Here is a 27,125-nt window from a genome sequence, read left to right as displayed (position 1 = left end):
CAACAAAGTTCAGTATTGCATTAAATGCCAACCTTCCTGTTGTATAGTAGGCAGACTACAGGAGCAGAGACAGCTATCAAAAAGTGGGGGGAGGGGGCTCACAGTTATCAAGTAATTATAATAATTATGATCCAGAGTCAGCCGCGTAGTAGCTGAAATCTAGGGGGTACTAGCTGGAGCAATTTTCAGTCAGATAAATTAGACAAATTTATGTATATCACTTTTGTTGTTATAGTGTATTGTGAGATATGGGGGGGGGGGGGGGGGGGGGGGACCTTGAGCCCCCCCCCCTGTATCTCCGCCCCTGGACTAAGACAGTATACACTGACATGGCAACTATACTTAGCGCACCCCACACATTGGTTGTGATGAATGCACACACTGTAAATTCATTTTAGCCCAACTGTATAGCTGCAACTCATACATGACCCATTAAGACTGTAATAACAAACCAGCTATCATTGGCAAACTGAGACACAGCTATAATAATGTCTAAGTATATTGTTGGTGGGACACAGAGCACAGAAAGGGTATGCACAATGACATCAAGTATTATGTTGTTCTTCATACATGTTCTGCACATGCATGCAATAATCGTTCGGTAGTGCATGAGTGGTCAGAGATGTGTTGAAGTGTTGTAATTTCTCTCCTAAATGTACATAATAAAAAAATTGTTCCATTTCCTATAGCATGTAACACACACACATGCCAATGAGATGTCCGGCTACTTTGCTGCCATATGTACTTAGCTAAACTTGTAGATTACTCCCAGGTAAAAATTACATGAAAGATGAAACCTTGCAAGATTTATGCAAGGAAAGGACTATTTTCCTTGCACCCCCCAAAAATGAGGAATTTTGCTCATTAAGATTCCTGCAACCTTTTGACCTGGATGTGCTCGCAGTGGTCATTTTAGCTATAACCAATCATATAAGAGTCCTTGCATTTAACTAAGGATTTACAATAAAGCCAGAAGCTTTTGCAGCTTGTGATCATGAGATTGCACAGTGTCATTAGCTTCACAAGATCATTAACAACACTCAAATGCACATGTAGCTAGCTGTGACCAGTGCACATGATTTGTTAGTCACTTATCACTTTCTATAATTAATTACGATCAGGACACTACTAGCTTGCCAATAACAAATCTCATAATAATGTAGTGACCTTAGATCAGAAATTTGTTTCGTCTTTAAATCCAAATCTTAACCAAACCACGTGCTGGGGATTCCAGGGGGAAGACTGCTAACGAAACCACGAATTTTAATTCATGTGGTTAATGAATATTAAGCGTGGTTAATGAATATTACGCGTGGTTAATGAATATTAAGCTTACGTAGGAATCCAGTACGCGACTATGACCACCATGGTGTTTGGCGAGGTGTTTGCATTAGTCGTTCGTAAGTCAATATTATACATATTCTTATACCGTCTTTACTCTGTTCGTAGTAGTTGTACATAGTTTGTCGGCATTTGGAGACGAGTTTGGAGAGTTGTCGCCACATCCTCAAACAAACCCGTCGTGTGATCATGATCCACCCGTTATCACAACAGTGACCTTCCATGAATACGTAGAAATACTAGTTGGATACAATCGCACTTTTTCGTGTGTAATTCGTTCAGATATTCCACTCGAGGAGGGATATCCTAAATGGACCAGACAATATGAACGGAAGCTACCAGATCACGTGATAACTACAGGAGATTGTCCCACACTATCCCATGCAACATGTAGTAATCTAACACTAATAAATGTGTCACAATCAGATGGATCAGGACACTATACCATAACTGCTGAGAATGAGTGTGGAAGTGATAACTTCACTGTAAATGTGGAAGTAGTGAGTGAGTTATTGTGTGTCTCCATGCACATATATACATGTGGTAATGGAACAGGCTCAGGTTGCATAGATATCTGGTGTCCACATATTTACCTGTGAGACATGGTATTACTTCTTGTGGGATGCTATTCCTGGGATTTTCTTGTACTTATTCATAAAAGTGTGCAGATGACCCAGTATAACTGTGGCCATTACTTGGCATTTGTGTGTGTGCGTGAGGCAGCATAGCCAAGTGGTTACTGATAATTAAAAGGTTCCAAGTTCGATGCCCAGTTATGCCAATTTGGTGCTGTTGTTGTTAGAAGCTTTACTCACATTACTCTGGTCTACCCAACTATATATTGGGGACCCGAAGGCCTAGGGAAGCAGCCCTACCAGCTGGGTACCAGGTGTTTAATGACTGGGGAAGCAAATCCCCTAACTGTCCTTGTCTCGTTTGGCAATGTCGGGATCATTGTAGAACTTTGGGCTCCATGACCTCTCACATCGAGACCTTGACATTCCTCCTATGGGTTACTAACCTTGCCCCAGGAAGATTTGCCTGCGCAAGGCTCAAGTGCCTACAGGCATCCCAGTGTTGGTTCACTGGAGGGCAACACGTGTAGCTGTGTTTTGCACGGCTGTTGTATTAGAGTTCTGGCCCGGTAATCAAAAGGTTCCAGATTCAATACCCAGTGATGCCCAGTGGCTATTGTTGTTGTCTTAGCAAGAAAATTTACTCATTCTACCTAGCTGTTTAACCAGGGAAGCAAATACCAACTGTTCTCACATAATGAATATTGGTCCAAGTGATACTTTGGAGGCCCATAGTTTTACCTGTGAAACATGACACAGCCTCCTATGGGTTGTAAGTCCTTCCCTAGAACCATAGGTATACAGACAAGTACCCAGGATTGGAATCATCTCACATGAGCCCATTGACTGCAATACAAATGCGTTCGCCGGATCATTATTACCCCCTTCGAAAAGGGTGGGATAGTGAAATATGCCATTCACATATCATTTCTGTAAAATGTCAATATGTGAGAGTGTTTGTTTAGTTGTTGGTAAGCCTTCCTCGCAAAAGGGGGTGGTTAATTAGCAGTAGGGTCTGGTTTGTAGGTGTGTCTCTCGATGTGGCTGGCCGATACATAGCCACCATTATCGAAGGAACCAGATTTATAATGCACGGCAACTAACTATTAATGTTTTAGGAAGTAGTCACAAGAGTAGAACTAGTCTTCTGTGTGATAAATTCGAAGATATTGCTACTTCCGATCCAGCACAAAAAGCTGGATGATTCCAATCCCGGGTACTTGTCTGTATATCTATGCTAGAACTCACAACACCTGAGTTGGCGCACAGGTGTCCCAATGTTGGCTCACTGAGTTTTTGTGACTGTGCAAGCATGGTAGCTGAAGGCTTTGCTTTTTGTGTAGTCTTTATGTGCTGTGTACTTTCACCTTCACCTATGAGCCTTCTAGAGATTACAAGTCCTTCACTGGACTCACCGTACCACAGTGCCAGTACACTGGGGGGTGCATGTGGAGGTGGATGTGTGGGCTGGTGTGTGATAAGGGTAGAAAGGGGTGGGTGGGAGAGAGAATAATGTTTATGTCAGTAAGCACCTCATGGTGACCCTAGTTGTTTACAACTATAAGCCAGCCAGTGTTGGTGACGATCACAAAATTGTCTGATGGTATTTTGCACTCACCAACCTGGTGAACCTTCCAGGGGATATCTATCATTTGTATATAAAACAGATCCAGCTTGGTGGGCCTGTAACAGAGTCAATGGCACATACAAGGGGGTGTCATGTAGGTACACACTGTAGGGAGATCTGCAATCGCTGTCAAAGTCTTGACTAGCCAAAATTTTGTTTTGACCTGTGGCTAAGAGCCTTTTTTTCAATCTTTGACTGGTCACCTAGCGACGACATTTCAGTTGTGGGTCAGAAACTTTTACCCTTGACTGTTGACTTGGCATGAATTTGGTGGCCTTGACCTTTGACATAGACTTTGGTTGCGGTTGCAGATCTACCTACAGTGAATGCCTGTATGTTACCCCCTTACACATGTGATTCCACTGAGTCATGTATATTCTGTTAGAACAACTGAACAATCTAAATAATGGGGTTTATACAAATACACTTATAGCACTGTTGTCATTAAATTGGCACACAGGTATTCAGACAATAAGGTTTCACTGGACTTGTCAGTGTGAGATACATCATGCGAGTGAAATATGATTGAATAGTGGTAAGTAGGATGGAAAGCAAGGGTGATGATAATAGAAGCATAGTTAGATATCACAAAAATTATGATGCGTTTAAAAGGCAGTAAATACATGTAGCTGTACTTATAAAATGATCATATAGTACCATATTCTTAAACGATCAGAGCATGCCACCATGCCCTGATTACAGCTAAGTGACCACTGCCTTCACCATTTTGTTGTCAAAAATGAACTCAACACATGCTCATCAGCAACATTGCAAGTGATGTGAACATATTGTATTATAGTACGTTCGCATTGAGCTGAATCCTCAAAAACGATTAATATCTTGCGATTGCTACATTTCCCGGGCCTCCTGTATTGCTCGATACATAGTGCTTCTCAGTCCACTAAAAATACATTTTAGCAGATTTTACATTTCTTCGCTTCTTGCTTAAAGTACTCCCATAATTTCATAAGTAGATACTTTGTTTGGGTGGTTAACTTCTTTCCAAGAGGGTTTTGCTCCGCACTCACTGACAGTGCACTGGACGAAGTGCACGCCCGTAACATGGGCTTACAAATAAATGCATAATGAACATTACATTTAAAGCCTTTGATCTTGTATGGCTTCTTAACCAACAACCCAGGATTCAGCTCAACACGAACGTACTATAGGCACTTATAATCAGAGGGTGAGCAGTTTACATCTTAAATGTATATGTCAGATGAATCTCCTACTGGTACATTTATCTGCTAAATATTCATGAGAAGATTTGAATTTTACCGCACATGGGTAAATCATATTTCCATTTGCTAAATATTCATGAGAAGATTTGAATTTTACCGCACATGGGTAAATCATATTTCCATTTGTGACAACAAATTGGAAAATATGGTAATGATCACAATCAGTAGTAGGCAGCAAACCATATCCATTTTAATCTATTGTGTATAGCTCAATGGTGAAATCAAGATACTCTAATAAAGCAGTCATAGCCACACAAAGCTATGCAAAAAGTTAGTAAACTAGTGCAATTAAAAATTATTTTAAATAAAATAGGGTTCCTGTGATAAAAAGTGATGTATGAATGATTACAACATAGCTGTGTGGGAAAATCCCTACTTTGTCATGAACAGATGGTGGTAACATGCTGATGTAGGGATTTCCCACATAGTCAGTTTGTTTTCTTGTTTCAATACTTTTAACTGCTTCATTTTTAAATTAATAGTTTATACTGCACTAGCAAAACATCCATGTTGATTTGGCCTAGTGGCTCTGTATGGCCTCTGACTGCTCTATTAGAATATTTTAGTGTAGAGTGACTTCTTTACGTACCGTATAGCCGAAAATTTTTGAGGGACAAAACTTTCATGAGTAACGATAGCTTCATGAAATATAATCATGATAATGTTAAGGTTTATACTATTAGGTCTACTGTTATAAATCGTTCTCTAGACTTTTGTGAATTAAAAAATGCGAAAATCGTATTGACACAGTTTCGCGAAACTTTCGTCCCTCGAAAATTTCCCACTATACGGTATTAGGTAATATGATGGTGTCTTCAAAGATTTAAAACCTGAGGTGACATCAATAATTACTGAAGCACAACTGACGCAATTACTGACGTTTTCATGTAAATCCTCCTATTACAAATGTTTGAGTGTTTTAGTGTAGAAGCAGTGAGCCAGTATAGACAGTTCCTATTGTAAACACCGAGGGCATTTCAGTGAGCAAAATATTTGTGATCACAGCAAGCTATGGAGCATGGTAGAGATTTGATGATAAGTTAATAAAATTTGTATTTGAACTTTTAGAGATGCAGCGAATGTGAATAGCCGGTGCATGGCTGTCTAGGTCTACAGAGAATGTAATACGGCGAAGGCCACAAACTGAAATGATGGCTTTTTAAGTAGTAACCAGCTACCACATGGTTTAATCCCTGCTGGCTAGTACCTGAATGCAATTTCTTGATATAACTACCTCACAATGGCATTCCCTTGGTATTCACTGATGTGTTGAATACTAATTGTCCACAAGAGGTTAATTGCATTACTGTGGGTCTCATTGTGGTTGTAAACAGGTGTCAGGTGTCTTACCAGGTTTCTAGACCTCAAAGTAAACTCTACTTACCATTGTCTAATAGATAATACCATATGTGACCAGATCTGTGAAAACCTGACATAACGGTGCATTTTTCAAACTCTTTATTATTGAATATTTATAATCTACTTAGCCAAGTGTATACTCTGGCCTAGTTTCAGCCTTGTATACCAACAACCTTTGGAGTTATATCCTTACAAAGTAGCAACAACAGAAAGATTGATTTGTACAGCAAATGAATTACAGGTACTTAAATGACTGTAACTTACAAACGCAATGCAGTACAGCGTTGCAACCTGCACCATCGTGTTCGCCATGAATAGGGGAGTCCATTATTGGGTACGTTTTTCCTTCCATCACCTCATACAGCGACCAAATCAGTGAAGAAAGATTGATTGTGTAGAATCACTTGGATATGATGTAAACGAACACCCATAACTTGCGTATTTTAGTCTACTGCTACGAAACAAAGATTTTTGAACTCCCCTTGAGTAAGTGAGTAAGATGATATCCACGTTTAATCATTACGTCCTTTTTTTACAAAGAACAAAGTGTTTAAAATTTTTCCATTTTTTTCCATTTACACAAGTATTTTACCCATTGCAATCAATAATAGCCTATACTGAAAATTTAGCCTTGCGCCATTATGTCGGATTTTCGCAGATCCAGTCACATTAGAGGGAACTTTGGTGGGTGAAAACTTTGTTGATGTGTTACAAGCTTCTGTATAGCTAAAAATTGAGCTTGAATTCACACTTTGCCACTTTCAATTTAGCTTGCTATTCATCAAAGTTTAACCTTTATCAATCGTTTGTTGCTGGTTGCATCTGTTCCCTCATTCCGTGCCATCCCAATCCTACTTCATGGAGCTCCATTTATCCTTCTTAAGTGTTCCTCTGTGAATTTACAACTATTCGGTGCATAGTGAACATCTGGATCTGTCCAAAAATGGGTCTTTACCACAAAACTATACATAAGGTTCAGAATTCGGTTTGTTCGTTAGCTGATATTGAAAATTTAATGCTACAACAATTTTGTTCAACTATATACATTATTTTGAATGACACTGTTATCACTTGTTGACTGTTTCATGTGAATCGTATTCTTTTTCTTTAGCACATGTCCCAAGTTGTTTAAATGGATCTGACCTTCCTCCATTGATAACTCCTCCTCCTCCTAAAGTCAGAGCAGTAGAAGGACAAACTGTAATTGTTACTGCTACCTATAAAGGAGATATTAATTCTGATGAGCTTAAAGCATATTGGATTGTAAATACTATGGATCATCATCATAAGAATGTTTTCCCAGGTAATCCACCACAAGGTTACAATGCTACAGTAGAAGAATGTCCTGTTAAAAACCCATTTTGTTGTGAATTTCACACTTCAATTGTGTTAGAGTCAATCACGCTTAATCAGTCACATGCTAAATTGAAGAGTGCAGCTTGCAGGTCAAGTGATTTGACAAACTACGAAGAAGTAAATAGCACCATCGGTAAGATTATTATGTTATAGTGTTCTTACTACATCATCTGTACTATTGGAATTAGAGGTGTACAAGATTCCTACCATCCTTGATGTTCCTAACAAAGGAAGTGAAAACCTCACTACAGGTCATTCTACCATATTCACTTGTACATACAATGCTAGTTCTGATCCATACATGACCGTTACAATGTGGAGTCTGAATGGTAAACTATTAACACACAACACCAGTCATTTTACAATGATTACTGAGTTTTACTTTGACTATCTTCATCCTGATCAAGTTAAATCAACGTTGATCATATCAAATGTGAATCATGGTATTGGTGGAACATATACTTGTTGGTGTGAATATAATAAGTCAATGATATATGAAAATGAAGTGTTCAGATCTGGTACTGCAAGCGTAAACCTTACAGTTATTTCAGGTAAACATCTATGTATTAAAAGTTAGTGTGGTTACAAACAACACTGTAGGGTCTCATCACTCTGATCCACCATTAGTAACAGTAATACTGGGAGCAGTCTTGGGATTTGCATTTGTTTTACTGATAACAACATTTGCAAGCTGTTGCTACTATAAGCGGAAAAGGAAGCACTCTGACTCAACTACACGAAATGTCAGCGAAACAACATCTTTGTTGGGTGGTAAGATATTAAATTCTTCTGTTAGATTGTAGTTTTACAATTTTATAGATCAGAACAGTGCATCTCTGAATGCGATGGAACAGGCTAAGCCTCTCCAAAATTTTGCGTCAGGTAAACTAAGGAGTCAACTGTATATGAAGCAGTGGCAGAAGAAATAGATGAGGGGAGCTGACCAGAATATAGAATCTCTGGCAGCAGTGTGTCTGGGGGGGCACACACCCCCCCCCCCTAGAACCTATAGCCATTTTAGATTTCATGATGTCTCAAAGTTTACCAGAATTACAATTTGAAGCATTTCAGCTAAACTACCAACTTTTAGTCAAAAGTGTTTAAAACAGGAAAACAGGCTATTTGCCATCAATAATAATGTTTTTGGCAAGGTTAATAAACATACAGCAGTGCAAAACAGCCTTTAAACACTTGGAAATACTTTTCAGAGCACATCTTTATGAAGCGCTTTGACTGCTCTATTAGGGTATATTTGAGTGTTCTATTGGACTATATCCATCTTTTTCACGATTTTCAGCCCCTTTCCAAGAAGGATAATTTCAGCACGATATATTCTGAGGAGGGCTTATCCCCCCCCCCTCCCCCCCCCCCTCAGCAGACCGAGGGAGGGCTTCAGCCCCCTATTCTCCCCCCTTCTCTTTCCGCTGCCTATGTTATGAGGTACACCACCATATTGTTTATTGGAGTTGATCTATAGCAAAAACCATGTCCACTGTGGACTGTTCAATCAACTCTAAATGTCATGAGGAAATTGATAATGTAGAAATTAATGGGAAAAACAAATTATCAAACACTACCAGTGGTATGTGTGCTCTACAAATTACATAGCGTATACAAAACTCATTGAAATCAAGATTTTTAGGTACACCAATACAATACTTATTTCCAAAAAAATAGCCATGCCACTCAGTTGTTTGGTTAATGAGCACTTTACTGGTTGGCTGTATTAAAGTTTTGAAACTACATTGGATTGTACTCTTCAAATATGTAAACAATAGCACCAAGAGTTCATTATTTGTGTGGGGAACTCTTGAAGGTACTTTCCCACTGTTTGTTTATGTAGTTGTTTGTGCCATCAGATGGCACTGAATCATCTGAATTGTAACTGTAGGCATCAATGGTGACACTGGTGAAGAAGGTTTAACCCCCAGTCATCAGAAGTCCCTTCAACAACCTGGTAGTAGCATGGTCACTGGTGTTGGTAACTTTGAGACTGTTAAAGAGAAAGGGCATGAAACTGATGAAAGACACCAGCAAGGTACTGTTGTCTTCTCAGATGGTTGTCAATCTAACACTTGAGTTAGCTAACCCACTCATTGCAGTCTCAGCTCCTACTGCTGGTAAAGAAAAACCAGCTGTACAAGAAAAACCGTCCAATGGTCATTCATCTGTGGCTGAAGCTAAACATCAGGTCACCAGGGAAGAATCACCACCATTTGTTAATCGTTTTCCGACTTTCAGACCAATTGGTATAGTGTTACCATGTTATATGTAAAATTTTATATCATGTTTTCAATTTTATTATAGAGAGCGACAAGGAAGCACCAAAGTCAGGAAAGCTAGCCATTACCAGTCATGAAACAGATGCTCTAGTTAAAAGTCTTCCCATCCGACCCATCAGTAGTTGTGGTATGTCTAACGTATAGGAATGTTACAGTGAACTTACTGAATGATAATCTATTAGGTACGAACACAGAAATTCTCAATTGCATTGCTATTGAGTTCACAAAATTGGTTAATTTGGATACATTACAACCTTATTTACTAGCCCATCAAATGTTAACTGATGATGAAACTTACATTTGTCGATCATCAACTCCTCCAACTAAAAATACTAAAGAACTTCTACGATTGTTGAAGCAGAAGGGCAGTGAAGGCCTTCAAAAGCTTCTGTGCTGTCTAACTATAGAGACATCACATTCAGGACACAAAGTTGTAGCAACTAAACTGAAAGATGCAATGGAATTATGTAATTTTAATGGCAAACTAGTTTGTCCAGTGTGTAAGAAGCCTATTTTAAATAATGGTAAGTTTTTTTTGTTTTTTTTGTATGTTGTTGCTATTCATATGGTAGTCATGTGAATAAAAATAAAACTTAGACAAGATCCTGAATTTAAAAACAAAACAAAAAACTGTAACAGTCAGGAGAATCAAACTCAGGACCCTCACACATCAGACCAGAATCCTATTACTTTGTTATGCTGCTACAGCTACCCTGTTTTCTTAGTTTCTACCTTATAAATGTGAGCTACAAAGCCACATGAATCAAACACACGGTAGTGTGTCGTGCGGCCCAAGAAGCCGGCGCGCCACACCGTGAGTATATTGACAGGAAGAACGAAAACGTCGTTTTCACACCTTTGTATCTCAGTGATCACTTATCTGATTGGAACCAAATTTGCTACACAGTTGCCAGCCAGCCAAGGGAGTCTACATTCCAAATTTGAAGGAAATCGCTCCAGCCATTTCCGAGATACGAGCTGCCAAAGTTTCGTTTTTTTTCTTCGTTTTTTTTTTCTTCTTCGTCTTTTCGCACACTTGCAAAAATTGCTATAACAAGCAAACGCGTACTCCGATCGCCTTGAAATTTGGCACACAGAAAGGGAGTCCAAAGGCGAATCCTAGCATCAACTTTGGTACAAATCCGATGAATGGTTCAGGAGTTATGACCGATTATTCGCGAAAAACAAGATCGATTTGTTGTCACGCCTACAGGGTAAACCACTTCATGGAATGAGTTGAAAATTGCTATGTAGATGGAGTAACCATCGTAGGAGTGCCTTTTGGTGGTTTGAAAGGAATCGAGATAAAGACCACGGAGATATGACACAAAACCCAACCTGTGTCACAATTACGCGATCGATTTTTATGAATAAAAAAGTATTAGTTTTCACGCCTACTAGGCAAACCGCTTAGAGCAATGAGCTGAAAATCGGTGTATAGCTGGAATAATCTTCATAGAAAGTCCTTGCAGTAGTACAGAAGAATCGGAGTACAAACCACTGAGTTATGATTCGAAAGCCAACTCCGTGTAGCAAATGCGAGATCGAGATACTCTAATAGAACAGTCACCCTAATAGAGCATTCGGCTAATTTATTTACTCCATTACAGAATTTTATTACATCACAAGTTATTCTGTAGGAAGTTCAGCTGCAAACAGTTAATCTTATAGACAGTTCAGCAAGAAGACAGTCACCATGTGGAGAGTTAAGCAAATATACCACTATAGAGATTCAGAACATTACAAGTCACACTGAAGAAAGTTCAGCTATAAACAAGTCATGCACTGTGTAGAGAATTCAGCTACAATTAAGTCACTCTCTAGAGAATTCAGTTACACAGAATTCTGCTACACACAAGTCACTGTGGAGAGAGTTCAGCTACAAACAAATTACCCTTTAGAGTGATCAGCTACAAACAAAACACTTTGCAGGGTGTTCAACTGCAACAAATCAATTACCTTTAGAGCGATCAGCAATGAACAAATCAACACAAATCTACCTGTAGAGAGATCAGCTAGAAACAAATCACCCTGAAGAGAGTTCAGCTACAAAAAATCACCCTGTAGAGACATCAGCTAGAAACTAGACACAATGTAAGGAGTTCAGCTACAAGCAATCACCCTGTAGAGAGTTCAGCTAAAACAAATCAAACTGCAGAGAGATCAGCTACAAACAAATCACCTTATAGAGAGTTCAGCTACAAACAGATTACCTGTAGAGAGATCGGCTACAAACAAATCAACCTGCAGAGAGATCAGCTATATACACACAAATCAACTTGTAGAGAGATCAGCTACAAACAAATCACCCTGTAGAGAGATCAGCTAGAAACTACACACAATGTAAGGAGTTCAGCTACAAACAAATCACCCTGTAGAGAGATCAGCTACAAACTAGACACAAAGTAAGCAGTTCAGCTACAAGCAAATTACCCTGTAGAGAGTTCATCTACAAACAAATCAACCTGTAGAGCAATCAGCTAGAAACAAATCACCCTGAAGAGAGGTCAGCTACAAAAAATCACCCTGTAGAGAGATCAGCTAGAAACAAATCACCCTGAAGAGAGGTCAGCTACAAAAAAATCACCCTGTAGAGAGATCAGCTACAAACAAATCAACCTGCAGAGAGATCAGCTACACACAAATCAACTTGTAGAGAGTTCAGCTACAAACAAATTACCCTGTAGAGAGATCGGCTACAAACAAATCAGCCTGTAGAGAGTTCAGCTAAAACAAATCAACCTGCAGAGAGATCAACTACAAACAAATCACCTTATAGAGAGTTCAGCTACAAACAAATCTCCCTGTACAGAGATCAGCTAGAAGAAGTTACCTTGTAGAGAGTTCAGCTTCAAACAAATCACCCTGTAGAAAGATCAGCTAGAAGAGGTCACCTTGTAGACAGTTCAGTTACAAAAAAACCACCATGTAGAGAGCTCAGCTACAAACTAGTGACCTTGTAGAGACATCAGCTAGAAGAAGTTACCTTGTAGAGAGTTCAGCTACAAAGAAACCATTCTTTAAAGAGCTCAGCTGCAAACAAACCACCTGTACAGAATTCAGCTACAAAAAAATCTCCCTGTAGAGAGATCAGCTAGAAGAAGTTACCTTGTAGATCGTTCAGCTACAAACAAATCACCCTGTAGAGAGATCAGCTAGAAGAAGTTACCTTGTAGAGAGTTCAGCAACAAAGAAACCACCATGTAGAGAGTTCAGCTGCAAAGAAATCACCCTGTATAAAATTCTGCCACGAACAAATTGCCCTGTAGAAAGATCAGTTAGAAGAAGTTACCTTGTAGATAGTTCAGCTACAAACAAATCACCATGTAGAGAGATCAGCTAGAAGAAGTTAACTTGTAGAGAGTTCAGCTACAAAGAAACCATCATTTAGAGAGTTCAGCTTCAAACAAATCACCTGTAGAGAGTTCAGCTACAAACAAATCACCCTGTAGAGAGATCAGCTAGAAGAAGTTACCTTGTAGAGAGATCAGCTAGAAGAAGTTACCTTGTAGAGAGTTCAGCTACAAAGAAAACACCATGTAGAGAGTTCAGCTGCAAAGAAATCACCCTGTAGAAAATTCTGCCAGAAACAAATTGCCCCGTAGAAAGATCAGTTAGAAGAAGTTACCTTGTAGAGAGTTCAGCTACAAAGAAACCATTCTGTAAAGAGCTCAGCTGCAAACAAATCACCTGTACAGAATTCAGCTACAAACAAATCACCCTACAGAGAGATCAGCTAGAAGAATTAACTTGTAGAGAGTTCAGCTACAAAGAAACCATCATTTAGAAAGTTCAGTTACAAACAAATCTCCCTGTATAGAGATCAGCTAGAAGAAGTTACCTTGTAGAGAGTGAAGCTACAAACAAATCACCCTATTGAAAGATCAGCTAGAAGAAGTCACCTTGTAGAAAGTTCTGTTACAAAGAAACCACCATGTAGAGAGTTCAGCTACAAACTAGCTACCTTGTAGAGACATCAGCTAGAAAAGTTACCTTGTAGAGAGTTCAGCTACAAAGAAACCATTCTATAAAGAGCTCAGCTGCAAACAAATCACCTGTACAGAATTCAGCTACGAACAAATCATCCTGTAGAGAGATCAGGTAGAAGAAGTTACCTTGTAGATAGTTCAGCTACAAACAAATCACCCTGTAGAGAGATCAGTTAGAAGAAATTACCTTGTAGAGTGTTCAGCTACAAAGAAACCATCATGTAGAGAGTTCAGCTGCAAAGAAATCACCCTGTAGAAAATTCTGCCAGAAACAAATTGCCCTGTAGAAAGATCAGTTAGAAGAAGTTACCTTTTAGAGAGTTCATCTACAAAGAAACCACCTGTACAGAATTCAGCTACAAACAAATCACCTGTATAGAATTCAGCTACATACAAATCACCTGTAGAGAGTTCAGCTACAAACAAATCTCCCTGTAGAGAGATCAGCTAGAAGAAGTTACTTTGTAGATAGTTCAGCTACAAACAAATCACCCTGTAGAAAGATCAGTTAGAAGAAGTTACTTTGTAGAGAGTTCAGCTAAAAAGAAACCATTCTGTAAAGAGCTCAGCTGCAAACAAATCACCTGTAAAGAATTCAGCTACAAACAAATCACCCTGTAGAGAGATCAGCTAGAAGAAGTTACCTTGTAGATAGTTCAGCTACAAAAAATCTCCCTGTAGAGAGATCAGCTAGAAGAAATTACCTTGTAGAGAGTTCAGCTACAAAGAAACTATCATGTAGAGAGTTCAGCTGCAAAGAAATCACCACTGTCCAAATTTCAAGGCAATAGCTCTTTCCAATCTGAAGTTATCAATTGTCAAAGTTGGCATATTGGATGTGTGTGGAAGACCCCTTTTCGCAAATCCGATCACAAATGTATTATATATATAATTTGTACATTTACTGATAAAATATTTAAAGTACATCTACTTCATCTTTTCGTCTTCCTGTAGTAAAGAAAAAAAACATAGGTTAAAAAAGTCCCAAAGCTGGCCATAGGCCGGCTTTGGGGTATACAAATACAAAAAGAAATGAAATCTAATCCAAAACAGCCAAGCTGTAAAAAAAGTGTGCGGCCCTCAGAAAGGCTATGGTGAAAAAAGATGTGAAATCCAAGGTGGCGGCCAAGAAATGGCTGTGATGGTAGGTTAATGGTAAAAATTTTAATAACGACAATTCAGGTGAATTTTTGTGCCGTTTCACAAAATTTACCTGAATTGTCATTATTAAAATTTTTACCATTAACCTACCATCACAGCCATTTCTTGGCCGCCACCTTGGATTTCACATCTTTTTTCACCATAGCCTTTCTGAGGGCCGCACACTTTTTTTACAGCTTGGCTGTTTTGGATTAGATAGACTATACACCCAGGTGAGAAGAAACCGAAGCTGAACTCAACCCTATTGTTAAATGATGTTTGCCTTATAAACACAATGATATCTTTCACTATCTGAATGAAGGTGAGTTTAAGGCTGGCCCAGCACACCCTGCAACCCTATCTTGCCTCAATGACTTATCTTCATACAGACAGTGTGCTTGATAATTGAGTTATTAAGGATGACTGCCATACGAGTAGAAAAGACTATTTGTATTGCTGCTATATAATAGCTACTCCATTTTTGGTACTGATAAGATGTTTTGAAAATATAAAATCAGTGGCAGATCTAGGATTTTGAAAAGGGGGTTTCTGTAGCTAGTTACAAAATAGGTCATGGCCTGAGAATGTAGACGCTGTGAGGTTGGATTTTAGTTGACAATCACAATAGAAAAATCCAGTACTTTTAAAACTATGACACAAACTAACTAGTGAAAAGTTAGGACTAGCCATAGTTGTGATTGCTCTGTTAGAGCTGGTATCTCAATTGTTTTATGCAGTGGCAGGTGAAAGGTATGGAGTGTTGCTGAAGGTTTAATGCACTTGCATGCATGCTACACTGATACACAGTAGTATAATAGTATTTTGTTATGATACATGTGATTAAAACACTTACATGGGTAAAGATCAAATGAATAAGAGTGCTATTATTTCCATACAACGTTAAAAGGAAAATACAACACTGTTTATTACGTGTGTAACATTTTAAATTGCCAGAAGTAGCCAAAACGATGTTATCTGTTTGTTTTATGACCAAACTTGTAGTATGTAGACACTGACTGTCTAATGGCTGAAAACAAATTGCGTGGTTTGGGTCTACAAAATGAAGACTCCGAACAAAGACAACCAGACAGCACTTTTAAAGCAGTCAAAGCACTGCCACGCTTTAAAAATAGCACTCTGACATAGTCTCAAGCTGAATACAGTGCTTGGCTTCGTCTTGTGCTGTATTAGTCTCTTACCCATGCCCTCATGCTATGTTTCCATACATTGCACTTGCGGCAGTGCTTTAACTAGTATTTCTTTCGAAACCTCAGAAATCCACCTAGATATGCCACTGAAAACTATTGGACACATTTACAAAAGCAGTAAAAGACCTGTACCTAAGTTAAGTAACTCTTTCAACTAGAGTTTACCTAACTACGACAAACTTTTTATGCTACATCTATTCATTATCCTAATCTGAGCTCTGTGTGCTCTTGTATGTTATTCTGCATTGACCCCAATATGGTAATTCATTATATGTGATGTACGTATTTTATAGACAAACTGATCAGTGGTCAAACACCTATTACTAAGGAGGAAGGCTTAACCCCCAGTCATCAAAGGTCACTTCAATTGCCTGGTAGTAGTATGGTCACTGGTGCTGGTAACTTTGAAGAGGAAGAACGTAAAAAAGATCAGCAATATCAGGGTAACAATGGCTTCTTAGCTCCTCAACAAGTTGTTGTTTCAACCACTCCATCCCTTGAGTCAGCTAATCCGCACAGTGTAGTCTCTGCTCCTGCTGGTAGAGATGGGAGAATGTTTGTACAAGAAGAGACTTCAGCTAGTCAACTATCTGTTACTGAAACTGATGATCACATCACCAACGTTAGTGTGATTTCTGAAAAATCACTAAAGCGTTTATCCACTTCTGAACCTATCGGTATGGAGATTGCATAATTGAAGTTTTGTCATAGTTTTGTCATTAATTGTAGACAGTGTTAAAGAAACACCAGCTACAGGAAAACCTGTATTGACCATTCAGACTTTTCAGGAAACAACTGTACTAACGGATTGCATAACCCCTGAAGAGTTTGGTATGTATAATATTTTGGATCATTGAGTGTATAAATATTGTTGTATTTTAGATGTTATAAGTAAAGCTCTCAACCACATAGCTGTCGAATTCACACAATCAATTAATTTGGAGACGTTGTTCCCTTATTTACAAGTCCACCAAATGTTAACTGATGCTGAAGCATATAATTGCCTATGTCAGTTGACCCCACCATCTGAAAGGGCTCAAGAACTTCTAAAGAATTTAAGACACAAAGGAACTGGAGTTCTTCAGAAGCTGTTGTGCTGTCTAAACAAGGAGACAGAACATACAGGACACAAGGGTGTCACAGCCAAACTGGTAGAGGCAATGGAATTATACAAGTTTGCTAACGAACTAGCTTGTCCTGTATGTGAACCACCTAAAGAACTAGTCACTGGCCAGAAACCAGACATGTTAGATGAGATGTTTGCTCTCATCCAGGTAAATTTTCCAATAGAAAAGTGGGAGGGGCTAGCTAATGCAATAGAACTTAGTAAAAGTGAAATGGAACATATCAGAACTTTGTCTGCCACTACCGAGTGTGTTACCATGGTACTACAAAGATGGAGGCAGCTACACCCACAAGCTACTAAGGAGGAACTTATAGATAAACTGCATCATGCTAATCTTGGCTATGTAATGCAGTAGTAACACTAGTTTCGGTTTTAGTTTTATGTGAATCTATGACATATGTGTATAGCTGACAACAGGTAGTTGAAATATAAGATATTATAACCCAAAAATAGTAACACTGTACTTTTGTATAACTATTGAAACTATATGGACTATGGTCTGGATACAGCATGCTAATGATTGTTTTTTAAAGTAAGGCATTGGCATAATATAAGTTGTGATTTGTCTTTCAGGTTTCCTCTGATTATTAGTCAACTCTACTCTAAATTTCGGTGAGACAGAACTTTAGGGAACAAAATTTTACAAATTACGATTTCCTGCTTCATGAAAATATAATCAAGAATATGTGTGAGGTTACACACATTAGGAATTTTGTAAATAAAAACCGTTTTTGCACGTTTTCATGAAAATTTCATCACTCAATGGCAGAAGTATGAATGTATTATTGAAATAAAGTCTAATTAACACCTGTATAATTATCTAATCTTTCTTCATTTGACAACTGTAGTCAAGGGCAGTGGACAGTTTTCTACCATAGTAGATTATCAAGATGAACGGAAACACCAGCCAGATGCCATCGGGGATTACGAAAAATAGGACAACAGAACCCATGTCAACGTGACTCAGCCTATCTCCTCCATTACATAAATCAGTGTACTGAATCATATATAGTGCTGTCTTCCAGAATGTCATCACACTCACTAAAAACCCGACTAAGATAGCCTTTGAGCTTCTTGCAAATATCTGATAAAAGAGATAATGATAACAATTTATACGTACTTGCAAGGTACAAAACAGATCTCACCAAGTATATGGTTAAAAATTGCAAGCAGACTTCAACGACGTTCAACCTATGTATGCAAAGAGCACACATGTAACTTAGCATTTGTCTTTTATAATAGTAACACCAGCTATCAGAGCACCACAGCCAAGTTGAATTAAACTACTCTTATGGAATAGTTTATAACATGTGGGAGTTGACAACTTGGTACTCAACAAATGTTAATTCTGTAACAACTCAACTATTGTAAACAGTATCCACATCTGTGTCTTGCCATCACAAAAATTTAATGTGACCATACCTGCAAAAACCTGACAATCGTGCATTTTTCAAATTTCTGTTTATCAAATATTAACTATAATCTACTTAGCCAAGTGTACCCTCTGGCAAAGTTTCAGCCTCATATGTCAATACCTTTCAGAGTTGCAGCCCTACAAAGTAGCAACAACTGAAATATTAATTTGTACAGTTAGTATAATTATTATAGGAAAAATAAATTACAGGCGCTTACTAAAACAGTTATAACTTACAAACAGAATGATGTACAGAGCTACAGTTTACACCATCATGCACGTGTTTGCCATGAATAGGAGAATCGATTACTGGGTAAGTTTTCTCTCTTAACACTTTTCTGCACTGTATACAAAGATGAAATTTGTGAAGAAAGATTGATCACATACGATTACTTCGACGTGACATAAACAAAACTGTGTCCTTGGGTCTACTGCAATGAAACAAAGATATGCCAACTCCTCTTGAGTAGGTGAATAAGATGATATCCAGGTTTTTATTGTTAGTCCCTTCTTTCACAGAAAAAGGTATTTTAAAAATTTACAGAATTTTCAATAATACAAAGTATTTCACCCATTGTGTTGGGTTTTGCAAATCCAGTCACAAATAACGTAGCCCCTCTGCTAGCAAGTGTGGGGATTTTTGTACATACAAATGGAAATTTAAGTTCAAGTATGGATCATGGAAATAGCATATAGTGGATTTATCCGAGGGAGACATTTTTGTGAATTGGCTGATAGCCACCATCCAATATTTTCAAGAGGGGAAATTTTTGCTCCTTGGAAATTTTATATTTGTACTCTGCGAATTTAAATGAGGATTTTTCCTCCTAAACAGCCCACTATACTCAAAATACAAGGAATTTAACAATTTAAGCAGGGATCTAAAGTAAAGAAACAAGTGAGGTTAGGTAGCCTTCACCTGCAGTTACACTAGTTCATTCCTTACTTCAGTCGTTGCTTTTATTTACTATAAATCAGAGGAAATAGGTGTGCACAAAGTGTAACTGCATGTACAGCAACCTCCCTACTTTTGCTGACATTATGACTGGTTAACCACATCAAAGAAGGAATAACAACAGATATAATCATTATACATGTAAAATTGTTATCAGGTCTGAGCATGTGCACTGACTAACAAATAGTGAAGCAAGGTGGTCATTATGGCTTATTTTCAGCTACCGTATAGTGGGTTTTTTCAAGGGAGAGATTTTCATGGATAACAGCCCATCCAGCAAAAAAGTTTCTCCCACTGCATGGTGATTGTCTACTGGTATGACTTCTCATACTTTCTTAGCATCGTTGTATATAGCACTTTTTAATGGGTGGAACATACCCTGACAGTCAGCATAAGAAGCCATTGATGTGCTACTCAGAAATGGCTGCAGTGATGCAAGTTCCACATTAACTTTATACTTTAAAACAATTGATGTCCTATAAATCATGTTGTGTATACTTACATACCATGACTGTCCCCAGATAAACTCATCTTCAATGTCAGCATAAGCCTTGTCAACTTCACAGTACAATACATCTTGAGAAAAGAAAACATTACTATTGGTGCTGTCATACATTAATATTTATGATTTCATGAATGAATTCACATTGTCACAATTTTCATAAAACACCCTAGACCTAAAATTATGGCCAGTCTCATATAAATACTTCATTTTATTTGGTCACCAAGGAAAAACATCTTAATACTAGGTTCAACATAGTTTAACAAGTAGCATGAATATTTAGGGATCAAAGAAAAAAAGTAGTGAAACAAGAGAGATTGTCTATACATGCAAATATATTTTTAATCTCCATACTTCAGTCTATATGATCATGACTGAATTAGGAATTAAATGTCCATTAGTATATCTGCAGGTATAGACAGTCTCTTTTGTTTCACTACTTTTTAACTTTTCACTTTAATCCCTAATTTTTTGTTGTTGTTTGTTTACTTTTTATATGACCCACACATACCGCATCAAAAGAAAGAATGGCACCAGGCATGCCATAAAATTAATTTGAATCTGAACACATGCCCCAACAATCAATGTTAAGTGGCCATTAATTGCATTATGCTGTTATTTTCTGTCCATTACACAGTGTTACAAACAAAGAACAATACAAGAAGCAGTTCTGCAATCAATCTGGTTGCTATGGTGATAAATGTGACAGCTAGTCAATACTGCAGCCACTGAGAAGCCGTATCACATTATTGTAAATCAACACCTTGCATTTTCAGAGAAAAGAACTGGGACACAAGGACAACCATTATGTGCGTGCGGTTGGCAAAAGGAACATTTCTGGATGAAGCAACATCAAATGCTGAACACATCGAATTTTGCTTGGCTCAAAGTATAAGCAGTCACCATAAAACTCTTTTTAATGCCATAGAAACTTGTTGGAAGGATTGAAGGTCACTCTGAAGACATTTATGAGCTTGGCTATGCCTAACCAATACTACCAAGCTGTTTTAAAGGAAAGGTGAGGCTATTTTTTGGGTGATATTAAGCCCAAACCACCATGATCCCTACCATAATCTACCATAATCTATGGTAGTAGCCATTATGGGCTACTACCATAATCTACCATAATGCATGACAGTACTATCATGCTGTATGATATATAAATATCAACTGAAACCTGCAGCGTGACAACAGAAGCCATTATGAATGGGAGAAAAGCACTTAAAAGAAATGAATGCCTGATCCACAATTCCAGGCACAATTCAAAGCAATATGTTGTATAGGGAGGCCACTCATGTGAACACCAAACATACAGAAATTGTCAAATAAATTTCTCAAAGTTGCCAAACAGCATTAACACCTTGGAATAATATTAGAAGACAGCTAGTTAACATCTTTTAGCAACCACAATTATATACAACAAGGCAACAACACTTACCAACATTTTACAGAATAATTTACTAAGACCTTCAAAACTTATTTTCCACTAAGAATTGCCTGTGCTCATAATTTATTATCTTAATCATAAACTGAGAAACTTGCTAACCACTTACGTAACTCCCAATAACAGCAGAGATTATTAACAAAGGTGGATAGATAGGAACTCCATTACTACGATACCATCAAGCTTAGTGCTCTTAACTGGCCACTATCTGCAATCATCTTTGATTTGTCCCCACTGTGCAATACTTTTTGAGATATATTTCATAATAAATTTCACAATCTCAGTGTAGGAAGCTACTTGATGGAGCTGCTGGCTTATCTATTATGCACCTATCAATATTAAGCCCCACTCCCCTCAGTTACAGGGAGGGTGGGGACATAGTGGGGATTTGACCTGGAAGAAAGTCCAATTCCCCAACCTAGGGATAAATATCATTGTTAGGAGGTCAAATCCCCACCTATACCCAACACTAAGACATGGCGATAAAGAAAGGATTTGACACGGAGCTTCGGTTTTATCATGTACCACAAATTGGGGCTTCTTAGCACTTTGTTCAAACTCCCCACCCTCAGGTACATTTTCAACTTCAAATCCCTTTCTAAAGCCCAACATTGCCCGTCCTAAGGGAGCGGGGCTTAACACTGATAGGTGCATCACTGCCTCTAGAAGAATGTTTCTAGCGAGACACATGCCAAGTAGTTAGTGTCGTGCTCAGACCACAAATACAAGAGAAAAGGCAGTCTGGGGATGCAAGCCTACGGAGAGGTAGGGAGAAACATACTTTTCATCCCCTTGCCACGCCCACCTCTTTCCATGTTGTGGTGAAGGACAAACCTGATCGATCAGTGTTTATATAGTTCGGCCCGGTTCGGCCTTTCCTATACATCAGGTTTTCTCGCTCAATGCATGAACCAAATTGCCCTGTTAATCGTTTGTGTAGTCTCTCAGCCCGTAACAACAACTTGCATGTACGATCATCAGCCCGTTACAAATAACTTACATGGAGCGAAAAAGTGATGGAATCTTCCTTTAGGTAATGAATGTGGTCTCAGTAGAACAAAGCAACAGTCCCATATCACTACTAATCCTGACAGCAGGAACCAGACAACCGGCCAACGAGAAGACCACATCTCCAGACTCTGCACACTCAGGCTCGAGAGACTACTTCGCTTTAATTTTTCGTCTGTCGCACGAGTGAAACGGTGAAACCACCTCGTGATCAGCCCACTATTTATAACCACCTCGTGATCACCCCACTATGGGCTGATCACAAGGTGGTTTCAGTCAGAAATATCTTGCGTGTTTTGGGTCATCTTTGACTGATCAACGATTATCCATGACGTAATTTACTGGCTATATAATAAAAGGTATTGACCCCAACGTGCAAGATATTTCTGACTGTCCTGCAACTGAGCTGGAGTGTACAAATATCTGGCCATGAGGAAGCAGAGCAGGAAACTTGGACACTCAGGGTTTGAGACATAACCTATCCCATGATACTTTCCTCTATCTTACACAAACCAAATAACTTAAGGCCAATGAAACTTGATTAGCAGTTTCGCGTCATCGCCCGCATGCTTTTGATACACCCGCATGGAATTTCATTATTGGTATTTCAGATCGAAATACTCTAATAGAACAGTCACTTTTACTCTAATAGAGCAATCAGCTATACTCTAACGGAAAAAATCACTTACTTGTTATAGATTAGTAACGTACTTTAGCTATTTAATGCAAGAATAATCAGTGTAGATCTCACTGTTTTTTTGACAGAAATCTTCATGTTTGGATGTGTGTTGTGCTTTTGGAAAAATAATGAATAATGAATAATAACCGCCCGCCCGCATCAAATTTTCAAAAATCTGAGCGAGAAACTGGTAATCAAGTTTCATTGGTCTAATTGATCTGCTGGGCAACAACTCAGTGGTTCTGTGACTGTACCATCTGGATCTGGCAAACTAAAACAGCCATATATTTAATAAATTATATAGTTTGTGTTAACACATAAAACAGGCCGGGGATCCAACACCTCCTTAGCTACTAAGCCTCTTTTGATTTCAAATATGGCTGGAGATCTCAGTAGGTTGGGCAATATTTCAATAAATCGCCAATATTGCATAATCAAGTGCTCACAATACCAATATCGCATGTATTTACTGAGAATTAGTTTACAAACATAACTTCTTTGCTAACAAGTTAACCAATTGACATAGTTATAGCAATAGTATGCACGAACTGTATCAAATATGAGGCCTAGAAGAGGCACAAATTGGATGATAAATGCAATAATTATTGCAAAATGCGATAAATATTGCCTATAATATATGCAATAATAGTGCGAAGGCTAAATGTAGAAGAGTGCGCCCATGGAACTGGCAACCGAAACAGCTAATACTTGAGGTGGCCAAGAATGAATGTTACTATACTGTGTTCTACAGTTACCCTTGAAAGTAATTCCTATTAAGTGAAAGGCAGCCACATTACCACCCAATTAGAGTTAAATTAGGATGCTAGTAATATGTGAATTCAATACACATTACGTACTATTATTGCACTATTGCAATTATTATCAATGAAATAAGAAATTATATGCCTATACAACCTGCTGCAGTCAAACTATGGGTTAGTCTTTCTTCACTCGACGACTGTAGTCAAGGGCAATGAACAGTTTCTTCCCATAGTAGATCATCAAGATGAAAGGAAACACCAGCCACAATCCATTGGGGATTATGTACATCAAAAAAGTAGTACCCCTGTCAATATGACTCAGCCTGTGACCTCCATTACACAGCTCAGTATATTGGAGTGAATATAACAGCGTCTTCCAGAACGTCCATGCACTCACTAAAAACCCAATTAAAATGGCCTTTGAGCTTCTCTTGAATATCTGATAGAACAGATAGCGACTATATTTCAATACCTCAGTACATGACAAAGTATTGAACTCACCAAATATATAGTTAAAAATTGCAAACACACTTCAATCAGGTTCAACCTAAACAAAGAGAACATGTGTTACTATTAGCATTCTATCTTTAGAGAAAAGTTTGTAATACCAACTCTCTAAATACCACAGCCAAGTAAGCAGTATAGGCTTTCATTACTGAACCATTCTGGCACTGTATTGAGTTTTGCATGCATGAGATGAAACCACACTCCCTTGTCATTACACCATAACGTTGTCCTAAACCACATATGGTTAGTTCACTTCACGTGAGCCCACTATAAACAGTAATATGAAAGAGGTAAACCTCCACATAAACAAGCATGTTTTAATGATCTAAACATGTTTGTGAGCCTGTATGAATTGCTCATACTAAATATAATATTTTAAAGCTCTATAATTCACTTGATCAAAGCGCATTTTTGATAAACAATTCAGCTGGTCCATATAACAAATTATTAAGGACTCAAGTAAACATGAACCAAAGTTAAAACCAAAGTTATAGGCAGAGTTGGGGGTAACGCAATATTACTTTTACAGTAACGAGTAGTATAACGCGTTACATGACAAAGTAGCGAGTAATATGTAGCGGATATTACATCCAGAAATTGTAACGCGTTACTTCCTTTTAAGGAGCATTGTATCCAGGCACGTGATTGATTGCATTTTGGGTCCAGACAAGACTGGAGATAGCGTTATAGGCATGGACAAAGAATGATAGTGTATGGGGAGTGCCCTTGAGGCCAAGATACAACAACAAAGTATGTATTTGTGGCTCAACTACACCAGAGAAACACGTGTCTCGCTCATGTCACTTGTAGTCGTAGGCTGGTAGCTTATATTTAGAAGGTTGGACTTACTGTATAGTTTGTAACAAACAAATGTAATATGTAATATTATTACAAGTTACAGCTCTCAGAGTAGCGAGTAATGTGTAACTCGTTTACTTTTTCAGTGAGTAATATGTAACTGTAGCGCGCTACATCGCGTAAAAGTAACGAGTAATATGTAACTAGTTACATTTTTAGTGTAACGACCCCAACTCTGGTTATAGGAACCGTTATAGGATACCAGACATGTGCATACCCAATTTTAAAATAGTGGTATAAATGGGTTGCCATTTTTGGGTGTGCCCCCAGTGTAACGTGTGCTTCCATTTCATGTGCCATTATATTGTTGCTAAAAATATCAACAGAAAATTTGTGTTTAAAATGCTTTAGTAAACAATGTGGAATGCTCTAAGTTACATCATGTAACAGTTTAAACTATTATTCTAAGTAGTGGAGAAGTCTTACGAAGAATATTTTTGGTGAGTTTTCACTGGCTCCTAAAATCTGACATTTGTGAGTCATAGGGTAGGAATCATCCCTTCGCCTTGCACGATGGATATGCTATAACTCAACCCTACACTATAAGATACTTCTCATACTGAGACCTGACCAGCACCAGCATGCTAAAACTAACCCAAATGTTTGTCTCCACCATAGGCTGTAATACCTCTATGTTTTTGACCTACAAAACCTAAGGAGCATGCCACGGGAAAGTTATGGTTAAAATGACCACACCTTATAAAGGCATCCCATCTATAGACATCAGTTTTTAATATGTATTACATCATACGCTTACAATAAACAATTCTGCAGGGAATATACACCAGCGTTGAAACCGGGTCGGGTCATCCAGGTCAACTGGGTCACATTTTCTCTGGGTCATACCCAGTTTACAAATTATCCTGGATTGGATCACGTGAGAAACGAAATTGTTCATTTGACGACGTGGAAACTTATAAATGCTACTCGCATAGCTCTTTCGTGAGCCACACCCACTTATCACATTGCAAACATACATTTAGCCACGCCATTTATTAGTAAGTGTAGTCTGTAGTACGAAACTGTGTCTGTTGCTGTCTGCAAGCTTGCATGGAGCCACACCCACTAATCGATTATTGTACAAGTTGTATATAGTCTAGTCTTGCAGCAGGATAAGTATTTTGTGAGCCACACCCACTTCAATATATCGGGAAATTGTAATACTAGGTATGTACGAAGCTACACACAATTGCTGACTGTAAACTCACAGTAGCTACGTGGAACCAAAACCTACTGACCATAGGCAGATCTGAGGGGGGGCCAAGGGGTGCTGTGCCCCCCCTGGCCCTTCTCTTGCCCCCCTTGGACTCACAGTACTATATTGATACCAGAAACTAGAATCATGCATTTACACTGTATTCAGAAGTATAGAAAGCCAATGGGCAAATAGAAGATAAAAGTTATATTTGTACGTTACAGTTATACCGTACATTGTAAAGAAAGTGAGGCAAATAAGTTTAAATTTTTGTGCCAAAATCGAGGTACTCTAATAGAGCAGTCACAATTCCAATGTTATTATAACAATACTATACATCATTATTTTGATTTAGCACACTTTACCATCAAACAGGTTTTATATCAAATAGTGGGCTAACTAATCTTTATATGCATTGCAAGTATACACTTTTTAAGTTAAATTCTATCAGAAATGCTCCCACATTCAAACCTAAGAGGTCTGATTTTTAAAAATTTTCTCCAACTACAATTGTAAAACTGTATGTCTATAATTCATACAGCTATACTGAATAAAAAT

The 27,125-nt window shown here is 38.3% G+C and overlaps 3 protein-coding genes across 5 annotated transcripts in view; 1 reads left to right on the top strand and 2 right to left on the bottom strand.

Annotated features, from left to right (window-relative positions):
• Nucleotides 1–1,280: 1,280 nt before the first annotated feature.
• On the top strand, nt 1,281–17,748 carry LOC136238712 (uncharacterized). Of its 3 annotated transcripts, none has more exons than XM_066029272.1 (13): nt 1,281–1,400; nt 1,453–1,845; nt 7,255–7,632; nt 7,688–8,050; nt 8,100–8,270; nt 8,319–8,381; nt 9,391–9,537; nt 9,584–9,748; nt 9,807–9,908; nt 9,964–10,305; nt 16,412–16,795; nt 16,848–16,949; nt 17,001–17,748. In XM_066029272.1, exons 1-13 carry the CDS (start codon nt 1,358–1,360, stop codon nt 17,597–17,599), a joined length of 3,252 nt encoding a protein of 1,083 aa, XP_065885344.1. In that variant the 5' UTR covers nt 1,281–1,357; the 3' UTR covers nt 17,600–17,748. The 3 variants fall into 3 exon arrangements, with proteins under 3 accessions (XP_065885344.1, XP_065885346.1, XP_065885343.1); XM_066029274.1 differs by having other exon boundaries at nt 1,301–1,400; nt 1,450–1,845; nt 9,602–9,748; XM_066029271.1 differs by having other exon boundaries at nt 1,301–1,400; nt 1,450–1,845.
• Nucleotides 17,749–17,982: 234 nt separating this feature from the next.
• Nucleotides 17,983–22,866, bottom strand: LOC136238713 (uncharacterized). Its single transcript, XM_066029275.1, has 4 exons — nt 22,560–22,866; nt 20,120–20,189; nt 18,390–18,435; nt 17,983–18,328 (listed from the first exon to the last, which is right to left on the bottom strand). Exons 1-4 carry the CDS (start codon nt 22,687–22,689, stop codon nt 18,065–18,067), a joined length of 510 nt encoding a protein of 169 aa, XP_065885347.1. The 5' UTR covers nt 22,690–22,866; the 3' UTR covers nt 17,983–18,064.
• A 1,184-nt stretch (nt 22,867–24,050) lies between these two features.
• The window catches only part of LOC136238304 (uncharacterized), a 7,869-nt gene continuing 4,794 nt past the window's right edge, over nt 24,051–27,125 (bottom strand). Inside the window, exons 3-4 of the mRNA XM_066028713.1 lie at nt 24,509–24,554; nt 24,051–24,446 (exon numbers count right to left, since the gene is read on the bottom strand). Of these exons, the coding sequence (XP_065884785.1) occupies nt 24,183–24,446; nt 24,509–24,554 (310 nt within the window). The 3' untranslated portion in view covers nt 24,051–24,182. The remainder of the gene's footprint in view (nt 24,447–24,508; nt 24,555–27,125) is intronic.

This window comes from Dysidea avara, chromosome 11 (genome assembly GCF_963678975.1).
Source record: "Dysidea avara chromosome 11, odDysAvar1.4, whole genome shotgun sequence".
Taxonomy (NCBI): domain Eukaryota; kingdom Metazoa; phylum Porifera; class Demospongiae; order Dictyoceratida; family Dysideidae; genus Dysidea; species Dysidea avara.
Note: the sequence above shows the minus strand (reverse complement) of the source record. Positions and strands in the feature narration are given on the sequence as shown.

Bases quoted from the DNA above. Each gene is read 5' to 3' on its own strand.
- LOC136238712 (XM_066029271.1), top strand. From the start codon at position 1,358: ATGACCACCATGGTGTTTGGCGAGGTGTTTGCATTAGTCGTTC. The intron at 8,382-9,390 runs GTAAACTAAGGA...TTGTAACTGTAG, and splicing joins TCTCCAAAATTTTGCGTCAG to GCATCAATGGTGACACTGGT. The intron at 9,909-9,963 runs GTATGTCTAACG...ATAATCTATTAG, and splicing joins CCGACCCATCAGTAGTTGTG to GTACGAACACAGAAATTCTC.
- LOC136238713 (XM_066029275.1), bottom strand. From the start codon at position 22,689: ATGTGGTCTTCTCGTTGGCCGGTTGTCTGGTTCCTGCTGTCAGGATTA. The intron at 20,190-22,559 runs GTAAGTTATTTG...TCTTTTCTCAAG, and splicing joins CCATCACTTTTTCGCTCCAT to ATGTATTGTACTGTGAAGTT. The intron at 18,436-20,119 runs GTATGTAAGTAT...TTGCATACATAG, and splicing joins TTTATCTGGGGACAGTCATG to GTTGAACGTCGTTGAAGTCT.